Below are 11956 nucleotides of genomic sequence, written 5' to 3'. Positions count from 1 at the left end.
GGTTATCACAAATTTAATTTTTGATAAGAAATGCATTCTAGAAAAATTACTTGCCTTTTCTTTAGGCTTGTACTACACACGTATTAGCACAATTGAAACAAATGCTATTGTAAACCAGAAGTTTACAAGTAAGAATAAATTTAACGTTTGGCATGACCGGTTAGGCCATCCCGAGACTATTATGATGCAAAAAATAATTGAGAATTCATGTGGACATTCACTGAAAAGTCAACAGATTCCACAATCACATGTTTTCTCATGTGCTGCATGTTCTAAAGGAAAGTTAATCATTTGACCATCACCAGCAAAAATAGAAAGTGAGTCTCTCACATTTCTAGAACGTATACAAGGGGATATTTGTGGGTCGATACACCCACCATGTGGACTATTTAGATATTTTATGGTTTTAATTGATGCATCAACAAGATGGTCACATGTTTGCTTATTATCCTCTTGTAACCTAGCATTTGCAAGGTTGCTTGCTCAACTAATTAGATTAAGAGCACATTTTTCTGATTATCCAATCAAAAGAATATGTTTGGATAATGTTGGTGAATTTATTTCGCAAGCTTTCAATGAGTATTGTATGTCTCTTGGAATTGATGTTGAACATCCTGTAGCATATGTTCATACACAAAATGGACTTACAGAATCATTAATTAAACAACTACAATTAATTGCAAGACCATTACTAATGAGATCAAATCTCCCAAATTCTGCTTGGGGACATGCAATTTTGCATGCAGCAAAATTAATTCGTATCATGCCAACAAGTTATCTCAAGTCTTCCCCTTTACAATTGGTTTTTGGTCAGGAACCTAATATCTCTCATCTAAGAATTTTTGGAAGTGCAGCATATGTTCCTATTACTCCACCACAACGTATTAAGATGGGTCCTCCAAAGAAGGATGGGAATATATGTTGGATATGAATCTTTTTCTATAATAAAATATCTAAAACTATCAACAGGAGATTTATTTACGGCTCGATTTGCTGATTGTCATTTTGATGAATCAAAATTTCCAACATTAGGGGGAGAAAAGAAGCAGTTGGAAAAAGAGATTAGTTGGAAGGAACTTTCATTATCTCAACTTGATCCTCGTACAAAACAATGTGAACTAGAAGTTCAAAAGATAATTCATTTACAAAAGTTAGCTAATCAGTTGCCAGACGCATTTACTGACCTAAAGAAAGTGACCAAATCACATGTTCCAGTTGCTAATGCTCCTATCAGAATTGATGTCCTTGTTGGACAACCTGCTATTATAAATGAATCTAAAGCACGCATGAAGCGTGGCATACCTATTGGTTCCAAAGATAAAAATCCTCGAAAGAGAAAATGAGCTAAAAATGTAGATGGCCAAGTCGAGGATAATCAAGAAAGAATAGCAATTCAAGAGGAGTCATTAGATAATGCTAATGTCTCAATTCCAAAAGAAACTCAGCTACCTGAAATGTGCGAAAATGATGAGATCTCAATAAATTGTTATGAATGGAATACGATGGGATCGAAATGAAGTAAATGTTGACGATATTTTTGCATATAATATAGCGCTTGATGTAATGAATGATGATGAGGATCATGAACCAAAGTCTATTAGTGAATGTAAACAAAGAAAAGATTGACCAAAATGAAAAGACGCAATTGAGGCTGAATTGAATTCACTGGAAAAGCTAAAAGTGTTTGGACTTGTAGTCCATACACCTGCAGATGTAAAACCAGTCGGATACAAATGGGTTTTTGTGCAAAAACGAAATGAAAATGGTAAAATTGTAAGACATAAGGCATGGCTTGTTGCCCAAGGATTTATACAAAGACCTGGTATCGATTTTGAAGAAACATACTCACCAGTGGTGGATGCAACTACTTTCCGATATTTAATTAGTCTGGCAGTAAAAAAGGACTCGATTTGCGTCTGATGGATGTTGTTACAGCCTATTTATACGGCTCACTTGACAATGATATTTATATGAAACTCCCTGAAGGATTCAAGTTGCTAGAAGCATACAATTCAAGTTCTCGAGAGCAATACTCAATTAAGTTAAATAAATCTCTGTATGGATTGAAGCAATCAGGGCGTATGTGGTATAACTGTTTAAGCAAATATCTGTTGGATGAGGGATACAAGAATGATCCAATTTGCCCATGTATTTTTATGAAAAGATCTGGAAATGAGTTTGCGATAATTGCGGTTTATGTTGATGACATAAATATCATTGGAACTCCTGAAGAACTTGCAAAAGCTATGGGTTGTTTAAAGAAAGAATTTGAAATGAAGGACTTGGGAAGAATAAAATTTTGTCTTGGATTGCAAATTGAATATTCAAGAAATGAGATCTTTTTGTATCAAGAAACCTATACAAGAAAGGTCTTAAAGCGTTTTTATATGGATAAATCACATCCATTATGTACTCTGATGGTTGTAAGATCTTTGGAGAAAGATAAAGATCCTTTTAGACCTCAAGAAAATGATGAAGAACTACTTGGTCCAGAAGTACCATACCTTAGTGCAATTGGTACACTCATGTATCTTGCTAGTCACACACGACCTGATATATCATTTGCCGTTAACATACTAGCAAGATATAGCTCGTCACCAACACGAAGACATTGGAATGGAGTTAAACACATTCTTCGTCACCTCAAGGGTACTATGGACATGGGGTTATTTTACTCAAATGTACCAAAAACTAACCTCATTGGTTATGCAGATGCTGGATTCTTGTCTGATCCACATGTTGGTAGATCACAAACAGGCTATTTGTTCACATATGGTGGTACAACCATTTCATGGCGTTCTATGAAACAAACCATATCAGTCACATCATCTAATCATGCAGAAATTCTTGCAATACATGAAGCAAGTAGACAATTTGTATGGTTAAGATCGATAATACATCACATACGAACCACTTGTGGCTTGTCTTCTAGCAAAATGATCCTGACAATTCTGAATGAAGATAATACTGCATGTATTGCGCAACTAAAGGAAGGGTACATTAAAGGAGATAAAACAAAACATATTTCACCAAAATTCTTCTTCACTCATGATCTTCAAAAGGATGGTGAAATCGACGTTCGACAAATCCGTTCCAATGAAAATCTGGCAGATTTGTTCACCAAGTCACTTCCTGGTACAATATTTGAAAAGCTTGTTCATGATATCGGATGCCGTAGACTCAAAGATATCAACTGATATTACCAAGAGGGGGAGTTAACACATGCTGTACTCTTTTTTCCTTGACTATGGTTTTTATCCCATTGGGTTTTTCCTAGTAAGGTTTTTAATGAGGCAGTATTGAATAGCATATTAATGGATGTGTACTCTTTTTCTTCCTCTAGGTTTTTATCCCACAGGGTTTTTTCTAGTTGAAATTTTTTAACGAGGCACATATTTGTATAATGGACATCTAAGGGGGAGTGTTATGAATATTATGTAGATGTCCATTTATCCCTTCCTCTTCATGTGAAACCAAGTAACTTCCACTACCTCCACCATCCATTACTCCTCCACTATCCATTCACTCTTGTAACTCACCTCCATTCACATTTATGGGATTGATTATCCACTATTTGTCATTTAAGGACAATTGTAATCTATTTGTAAGACTATGCCTATAAATAGGGCATGTCATTTGTGTTGTAATGCAAGTGAAGAAATACAAAAAGTTCTCTCATTCTCTTGTCTTCACCTTTCTACTTTTGTGGTTTCATTTTGGTTCTATTTCATAAGAGCATCAAATATTTTGAAGTATTTTCTCACGTATACTTAATCCCTTAAAATGTTTTGAAGTGTATCCAACACTCTGAAAACCTTTTTTATTTTCCCTTGACGTTGAATGTGCTAAAAAATATTTTAGGATATTAAACATATCTGAAAAAAAATATTTTAGGGTGTTGGATGTAAAAAAAATATTTTACGATATTGGACGCATTTAAAAAAATATTTTAATATGTTAAATATATTATAAAATATTTTAGGGTGTAATTGTATGGGATATAAATAATCAATTTTTGTTTGTTTTCCTAAGTGTTTTTTATTTTTTTGGTTTACTGAAGTGTTAAACCCAAAGAATATGCGATTTGTCAGATTTGAGTTCCGAGTCATCGTTAAAAAAATAATTTCAACCGCCGATTGAGACTTTTTACCAGACCCGAAACGATAAGCAACTCGCAGCCCCGAAAGCAATTTGGAGACAGAAGCAGGTTCGAATCAGCCTCTCTCCCTCCTTCCTACTCTGAGGTTTCTTTTTCTCTCTCTGCCTGTCTGGCACGGGAGAGGGAGAAGAAGGACTCACGAGTTATTCTTCACGGGCTATACCTTACCGATGATTAATTGAAGTTGGGTTGGGTAGGGTTGGATTTGCTTGTTCCTCCAACCCTTGTTGTTCGGATCAACTAATTGATTTGTTTTGGGTACTGGGTGTTGTTCTTCAAGATGATGTGGCCTAACAGTTTTGATCTCTGGCAAAAGGATGCTTTCTTTTCTGCGGCTGAGGAGGTACAGGAATCAGCTGATAGGTATCTTCCCCGGTTGGATTGTTTTGTAATTTTAACCTCAACTAATTACATGATTTAGGATTGCCATAAGGATGCAAGTTCATACATACGCGGAATTTCCGTTTTACAAAAATTTCACACCCTTCTCTCTTGATTTACCGTTCTTCAGAATGGAATCGACATACAGAGCATGGCTTAGAGAGAGGAGAGGACGATCAATTCCCAAATACTTAGATGAACTATGCAGGGAGCTGCAAACTGCTTTGGGTACTGCAAAATGGCAGGTATATTACCTTTCCTCTTTAGCTGGCTCTGAACGCCCCCTTCTATATCGAGCACTAAAAGTTCTTCAATGCAGTTTTTTTTTCCTGAAGTTCTTTAATGCAGTTTCCTTTTGCAGTTCTCAAATTAGTTTATTCTCTTCCTTTGTTCCTCCTTTTCCTTATAAAACTTAATGTTCCTTTTCGACTTTTTCTTATTTGTAATTTTCTGTTTTGAACATGCTGTAATAGTTGGAAGAGTTTGAGAAGGCTGTTAAGCTAAGCTACAGGCATCTTGATGATGAGCATGCAACCATGAGGCATAGACAATTTATTTCGGCCATTCAAAACCAAATTTCCCATGTTGAAGCAGCATTAAGAGAATCTTTTGTTGAGGAAGGAAGACAACCCTTCCGTTGGGTTAATCTGGATGAAGAAGATCGGGATGATTTCGCTGCATTTTTATCTGGAACCTCTCAAAACATGCAGGTTGCTAAAGATGAATGCGTGGAACTCACTCCTTCCATGAAAAATACACTTCAGGAGAAACAGAGCAACAAGAGAGACAAAGTCTTTGATGTAAATGCTTCCTGCAATGGAAATATCTTTAGCGGCAAAAAATCTACAAAGGATGCCATTTCCATCAACAAGGATGTAAAATTCGTCATAGAAATAAAAACAGATGAAGCTTCTGGAACTAGTGATGATATGGTTTCTCAAGCAGACAGAACAACTAATATAAGGAAGCCGTGTAGTTCTCCAAAATTGGGGGAGTTAAAAATTATGATTGCTGATGAAGATGAACATAGGAATAAACTCATGCATACTACTGATGGAAACTCTAAAGAGAAAGGGTTCAAACCTGGCTTCTGGAAACATAAATTTGAAGAATATCCTCAGGCAGTGCGTGCAGTACATACGTTCAATCAGGTTAGACTAACTAGTTTTGAAAAAAGATATACACGCCAAAGAAAGCAGTAAAGTTTGTTCTATACATGTTATACTTTGCTTACAGTCACCAAATGAGAGTTCATCTCAGTAGCTGGGATTTCATTGGGTGGCATTCGAGGAAATCTTAATCAGATTTTCATGCTTTGCAGTTTTTAGGTCGTATTGGTTGTTTCCAAGGACAATTCAATAGTTCCGTACAATTGCGATCTCGGTGTTCTGTTTCAATCACGCTTGCTCTAATGCTTATCATGTTTCTCATCGGTAAGGTTTCATTTTCTTGTTCTTAAGAATTCTTAACCACTTAAAATTGTCTACACCAAGTTTGCAATTGTTTTGTGCTGATGTTATATTATTCGTTGGTGTACTGTACTAACCAAAATGGGATAGAAGACAGGGGCCCAATTTTATCTGCGAATCATGTTCTCTTACATATAATGCGTATAAGATATTGTTATTCCTTGTTCTCTGATTTGCTGATTCAAGCCAAGTTCACATCATAGCTATGGTCAAAGGATTGGTACTTGATTAGATAATTAAACAGAACTATGCTTTGATAGAAGGCTTGCCAGTGTCCTGCGGAAGTCTTATTTAGATATTAGATCTGTCAGGTGATATTTTCTATAAAAAATTTTAAATTATCAATCTTTCATTGTTAATTTGCTATTATGTCCCATTAGAAATTTGGTGACCCTCTTGTTCAGTTATTGCTTACACTGTATACAAATCTAAGTTGTCTAATTTACCATCAGCGGTTATCCATTCTGCACTTTACTCGCAAAATTGCCACCTGCACTTCTAGAGGCTTTTTTACCCAATAATAATATCATGTCAAATATTGCATCACACCACACAGCATTATATCCTTTTGATATGACTTGATTAAACATGTTTGTGGGTTTTCACTTCTGCTTTGCTTTCATTTTATTTGACATTCTATTCTACGTTTTCCTTGCCTTACCCTTTTACTTAAGCCTTGCTAATCAAGGACTTAATGATATGCAGTTCCCTTTGTGCTTTATTCAACCTGAGTTAAAATGCTGCTTCACTCAACCATATGAAGAGGTATCTCTACGATATTGGTTTGTTTATTTAGTTGGAATGACAAATATATTTGTTTCCGGAACTGGGGGTGCAATTGGACAGTGGTTGATTAAAGATGGATTTTGATGGATGTTCGACAAAGTGAAACATTGCACTGTTCAGTATCTCATTAAAATGTTTTTTTTTTCCCGGGGACAAATCAAATCTATCAAAACTCATTCTATAGTTGGCCCCGTAAATGTAAACGTGCATCCGATTCATTCATTATTTGAAGGATGGTTTCTCGTATTTTCTTGTTTAATTTCAAAATATTGTACAATCCTATAAACCAAAAATTCTGAACATAGAAAATAATCAAACCAGAAAATTATTGTCATGATACTTCCATTGAAACTACAAAAATATGGTGTTTAGTGTAAGCTCTTAGTAGATTGAATTTTATTAGATATAATTCCTGGTCGACTATGCATCATGATACAAATATGTTCCCCCCCCCCCCTTTAAGCAGAAATAGTAAGGATTGAACGCTTAAGAAGAAACTCTTGACTTTTTGCCAGCCACATGAACTAAAAGCTCATGGGCTACTTGGAAACTGATTGACCATAAGCTGTGAGTTATATATATTGATGAATTTCTTGTGGATAAATTGTATTACCCTTTTCAATCAGATTGGTGACTATGGTTAATTTGCTTATTAAGGTCTTTTAAATTAGCTAGAAGCCATATTTGGACCTTTTTACACAATCATGGCTTCCTTGTTTCGTTCATTAGCCCAAACATATAAAGGCAATTTCTTCGGCTGAAGGATAGGCAGCCTACTGTATCTGAGATCATGCAAGGAAATTTTTCCAATAACTCAGCTTCTATAGAAAGGCATTTCACTGGTCTTTGGGGTTTTGCAGGGTTTCTCCTGGCGTTATGAATGACATTTTTTAGGTTCCTGGCCCTGGCCGTCTGTTCACCTCCATGTAATGGAGCTTCCCTTGGAATGGGAGAAGGTTGACGAAAGGGACAGTAACAGTAATTTTCAGTATATATTGTCAAGAGCCTGAGCTCGGTTGAATTTACCTAATAGGTGAATACCGAATGGTAGTACACTGAGCCGCGCAACAAAGATAGGCGTCCTAAGAAAAAAGATTTACGAGGCCATTAATTGTAAATGCTTCCATTTGATGTTAATTGTGAACGTGGTTGATACTTGATAGCAAGATAGCTTATGGTGAGGTCACATTCAGCATTATGAGAGGTTTGTGTTAACTTCTTATCATAAAGAAGGAATTGAGATTGCCTTGCACAGTTGCTTCTTTTAGACTAGTTTCTGTTGCCGGCATCCGATTTCATTGGATAAAATTTCAAGTTTTTTTTAATAATTAAAATGTAATAGTAGTATTTTATTTTGAAGGAAACAGCTAGAGAATGAAAACAAATAGAGTACAGTATTTCACCCAAAAAAAATAGAGTAAAAATATATTTTGAAATTTTTTTTAAAAAAAATCAGATTATTCATATTTTAACAAAATGAATAACGGAGATAAGAAAAAAAGAATAATGGAGATAATTGAATGTGAAAAGCGAACTCTAAGGAATGGCAAGATTTTGGGAGCATATTTGATTGATGATTGATTGATTAAACAAATTAAGTTGCCCAATTTTCTTGATGGTTTTTTCATAAGCCCATCTCATTTTTAATGAATTAGAGCAATCAAATTCGAGCCACTAAACTGATAGTTCATGAATTTTTGAATTTTTAATTTTGTAATCTATTTTAAAGTAAAAAAGGAATTACGTCAAAATTAGAAAATTAATGTTATTTTAGATTTTATTTCATTTTTAATTAATGCTACTTTACTTTGTAGATACTTTAGGCCCGAATGTTTTGGGCCACAGTGGCCCAATCTCGAAAAAGAAGAATGTGAAGGAAAAAAAAAGGAAAGACTTATCACCCAAAAAAAAGAAAAAACCAAAATCGAAAGACTGTGGGCAGGGGGTTTCTTCGTCGTTCTCACCCAGTCCCCCATCGAACTCTCTTCTCATCTCTCACACAATTTTTCAATCCAAGAAATTGCTACTTGGGAGTTTCAGTTTGCATCCTGGTCTGAGATCTAAATCTAGATTATTTTTGAATTCTTGATGCACAAAGTAAGTGGATTTTCACTCTGATCCATCGCAAGCTGGATCCTTCGCCCTAGTAGATCGGAATCTGGTCGCCGGCCATGTCTTGCTTAGCCCTTTCTTTACAAATTGCCAACGGATCCGACATCCTGCTCCAGACTCGCGAGTGGTTCCCACCCGCTCGTGCCCTCGGAGCCCTCTCCGCCTTCCGCCAAACCCGTCGCGCCTTGGCCTCCAAGAAGAATTCCCAAACCTTCGGCGATGACGCCTACGCCGCTGAGTCCATCGGCGACGATCCGCTTGCTGCCTCCAGTGGTCAAGTCATTGTCGGCGTTGAAAGTCGTTACCGTGTCGTATATCGGTTAGTGAATGGAATTTATGTTCTTGGCATCACCGTCGCTGATCACGACAATACGGTAAACGTATTCGAGTGTATACATATTGTGAACCAAGCTGTAAATGTCATCGTTACTGCTTGCCGTGGTGTGGAGGTTACTCCCGACAAACTTAGCAAGAAGTACGCGGAGGTCTACATGGCTTTGGATATTGTTCTTAGGGGCGTCAGCAACATCCGACTCGCTGCAATGCTGGCGTCGTTGCACGGTGAGAGCATTGCGAAGATGGTTCACTCGGCGATCGACTCCGAGAACAAGATCCGTGGTGCTGATACCTGGACTTCTGCTGAGGTGCATTCAATCGAACACCAAGCAGGCATTGATGCGTTCTCAAAAGCTCGGTTTGAGTTACCTCCTGAGACACTCGCAGCTGGAGACGAAGTCGCAGCTACTCTTGCTCCAGTGGCAAGTGAGCAGCAGGATGAGCAGCAGACGAAGCCAGAAGAAGCTCCCGCGGAAAATGATCCATTTGCAGCAAGCGATGCGATCAATAAACCCCAGGAGCTGGTGGGTGGTTTTAAGAAGACCAAGGATCCTTCAGCTACTGATTTGACAACAGCATTGGCGGGGCTTGAGGTCACGACATTGCCACCTCCAGAGGCAACCCAGTCTACCCATATCAATGTGGAGGGATTTGAAGGAAACTATGGTGGAGTAGAATTTAGTAATGAACAGGCAACTCTAGGAGAAGCTTTTGAATCCTTCAGCGACGCTTGGGGTGGTGGACTTGATCCATCAGAGTTCGTTGGTACAAAGAAGGCTCCAAAACCCCAAGGGCTTGGTGGACTTGAATTATTACAGACTGGGCCAGATGTTGCTGCTAAAGCACCAGCGGAAGGCGGAGCAGGCAATCTTGAAAACCTATTGGTGAAGAAAACGGAAATGAAGGGTCCTGAGATGTATATCTCAGAACAGATTAGTGCAGAGTTCAGAGAGTCATTGCTTGCAAGGGTAGGATTAATGGGTGTTGTATACCTTAGAACTTTGCCTCCAAAAACTGCTGGTGATAAGGAAACTGAATTCTCATTTCGAGTTGAGGGGACAAGTGCAGTTAAAAGATTTGTTATACAGAATTCTCGCGTCAGCTCCCTTGGCAATGGTTTGTTTCATGTGAGGACTGCAGCCTCGGATGAACCTATACCAATAATGAAGTACAGTTTGCTGCCCAGGTTGACGCCATTACCTTTGAGGGTTCGACTTTTAAAACGCCATACTGGTAGTTTGCTTTCAGTGATGATACAATATGCTTCAAACCCTAATTTGCTCGCACCCTTGAGAGATGTCATATTCATTCTGAAATTACCGGTTGACCCAACATTGTTAAAAGTTTCACCAAAGGCTGTGTTGAATAGGTCTGAAAAAGAAGTTAGATGGCATGTGCCAGAGATTCCACTCAAAGGCACTCCTGGTCGTTTGAGAGCAAGGATGCCTGTAGACTCAACTGAAGAGGATGAAGAAATTGAGTTGGTTGGCTATGTGAAATTTTCCTTCGAAGGAATGCAATCATTATCTGGGGTTTGTCTAAGACCTGCTTCTGAGGGCAAGACAGATTTTTATGAGGTTAATCACAGATTTGAGAATGGAGTTTATATGTGCAATTAATTTGTCATTATGTAGACAATAGCTAATTGGCTTTTCATTGTTGGTGAACGAGGGTATCTCTTTTTTTGATGTGTGTGTAACATTCTTTGATATCAATCTTGTAACTTGAACTCTGAGTTATGTGAAACTTTTTTGTATTTGTCTTATGGTCTTGAATTCATAATTTCATATCAATGGATAGTGCAAGTGCTTTTTCTAGAATTTAGTCTTCTTGATATTTGTTGTAATGTTCACACACAATTTTCTCCTAGTGAAAAGATTATCTCTAGAGATAACAAGGATCCAGTAAACGCTTGAAACTCAATGAAAATTATGTGGTTCCAATGTGGTATGATGCTTCGATGTATGTAGGACACAGATTCTATCTATCTTTTTTGAGTGTTTGTGGTCCATAGTTTTTTATGTTTCAAGATAGCATCGGCTAAGGATTTGGCTTCTTCTGAATCAAGAAATTATGAACGTATCAAGACTACCAGTATCATCTAAAGCTGCTAATGCAGCCTCACCAGGTTCAAGCCAGGTGGGGTTTTGAGGCTTGCGAATGGGCAGTTGATATGAGAAGCAGCTTAGATGATGCAGAGTTGATGCATTCCCTTTATGGTGAAGCCTTCCACAACCGCAGGCCATTTGCACAATACCATGGCAAGTGCAGAATTCAGACAGTGCACCGTGGTACCTGCTAGGCGTGCCACTGGCAGTGGCATTGTGTACCCCTTATTGGGGCTTGTGAATCGGTTGATGAAATTTCTTCCTTCAATAGCCCATCTCAATTCCAGAGCTGTGAACTTTATCAGTTCACAGCCTTCCTGGTATCAATTCTCGTCAGGTTTGTGCTTAACTTCTCTATCTGTTCGTTGCTTTTTCCTCCATCTGTTTTTCTTCTCAATTTTGTTGTCTCATTTTATTTTCTGCTGTCAATTTTTTTTTTTGGTTGATTTTTCTGCTTCTATTTCGTCTGTTTTTCCGTCTCTGATTTATCTGATAGCAACGACGTAATGCCTTTCTCTGTTTTCTGTTGAGTTTTCAATTTTGCCTCAATTAGTTTATGTGTTAACGTACTTTTTGGGGGAAAAAAAGAAAAAGAAAAAGAAGAA

At 37.5% G+C, this 11956-nt stretch overlaps 2 protein-coding genes across 3 annotated transcripts; both read left to right on the top strand.

The window, feature by feature from the left end:
* Positions 1 to 4191: 4191 nt before the first annotated feature.
* LOC114732244 (uncharacterized) lies at positions 4192 to 7843 on the top strand. Of its 2 annotated transcripts, none has more exons than XM_028919541.1 (6): positions 4192 to 4522; positions 4671 to 4785; positions 5014 to 5691; positions 5862 to 5973; positions 6715 to 6774; positions 7656 to 7843. In XM_028919541.1, exons 1-5 carry the CDS (start codon positions 4440 to 4442, stop codon positions 6738 to 6740), a joined length of 1014 nt encoding a protein of 337 aa, XP_028775374.1. In that variant the 5' UTR covers positions 4192 to 4439; the 3' UTR covers positions 6741 to 6774; positions 7656 to 7843. The 2 variants fall into 2 exon arrangements, with proteins under 2 accessions (XP_028775374.1, XP_028775375.1); XM_028919542.1 differs by having other exon boundaries at positions 6715 to 6779; positions 7722 to 7843.
* An 898-nt stretch (positions 7844 to 8741) lies between these two features.
* Positions 8742 to 11063, top strand: LOC114732243 (uncharacterized). Its single transcript, XM_028919540.1, has one exon. It carries the CDS (start codon positions 8967 to 8969, stop codon positions 10860 to 10862), a length of 1896 nt encoding a protein of 631 aa, XP_028775373.1. The 5' UTR covers positions 8742 to 8966; the 3' UTR covers positions 10863 to 11063.
* Positions 11064 to 11956: the final 893 nt, after the last annotated feature.

This window comes from Neltuma alba, unplaced genomic scaffold, assembly GCF_004799145.2.
Source record: "Neltuma alba isolate B1F8T4 unplaced genomic scaffold, ASM479914v2 tig00012894_pilon, whole genome shotgun sequence".
NCBI lineage: Eukaryota > Viridiplantae > Streptophyta > Magnoliopsida > Fabales > Fabaceae > Neltuma > Neltuma alba.
The sequence above is the reverse complement of the archived record's forward strand: the minus strand, read 5'-3'. Positions and strand labels throughout refer to the sequence as shown.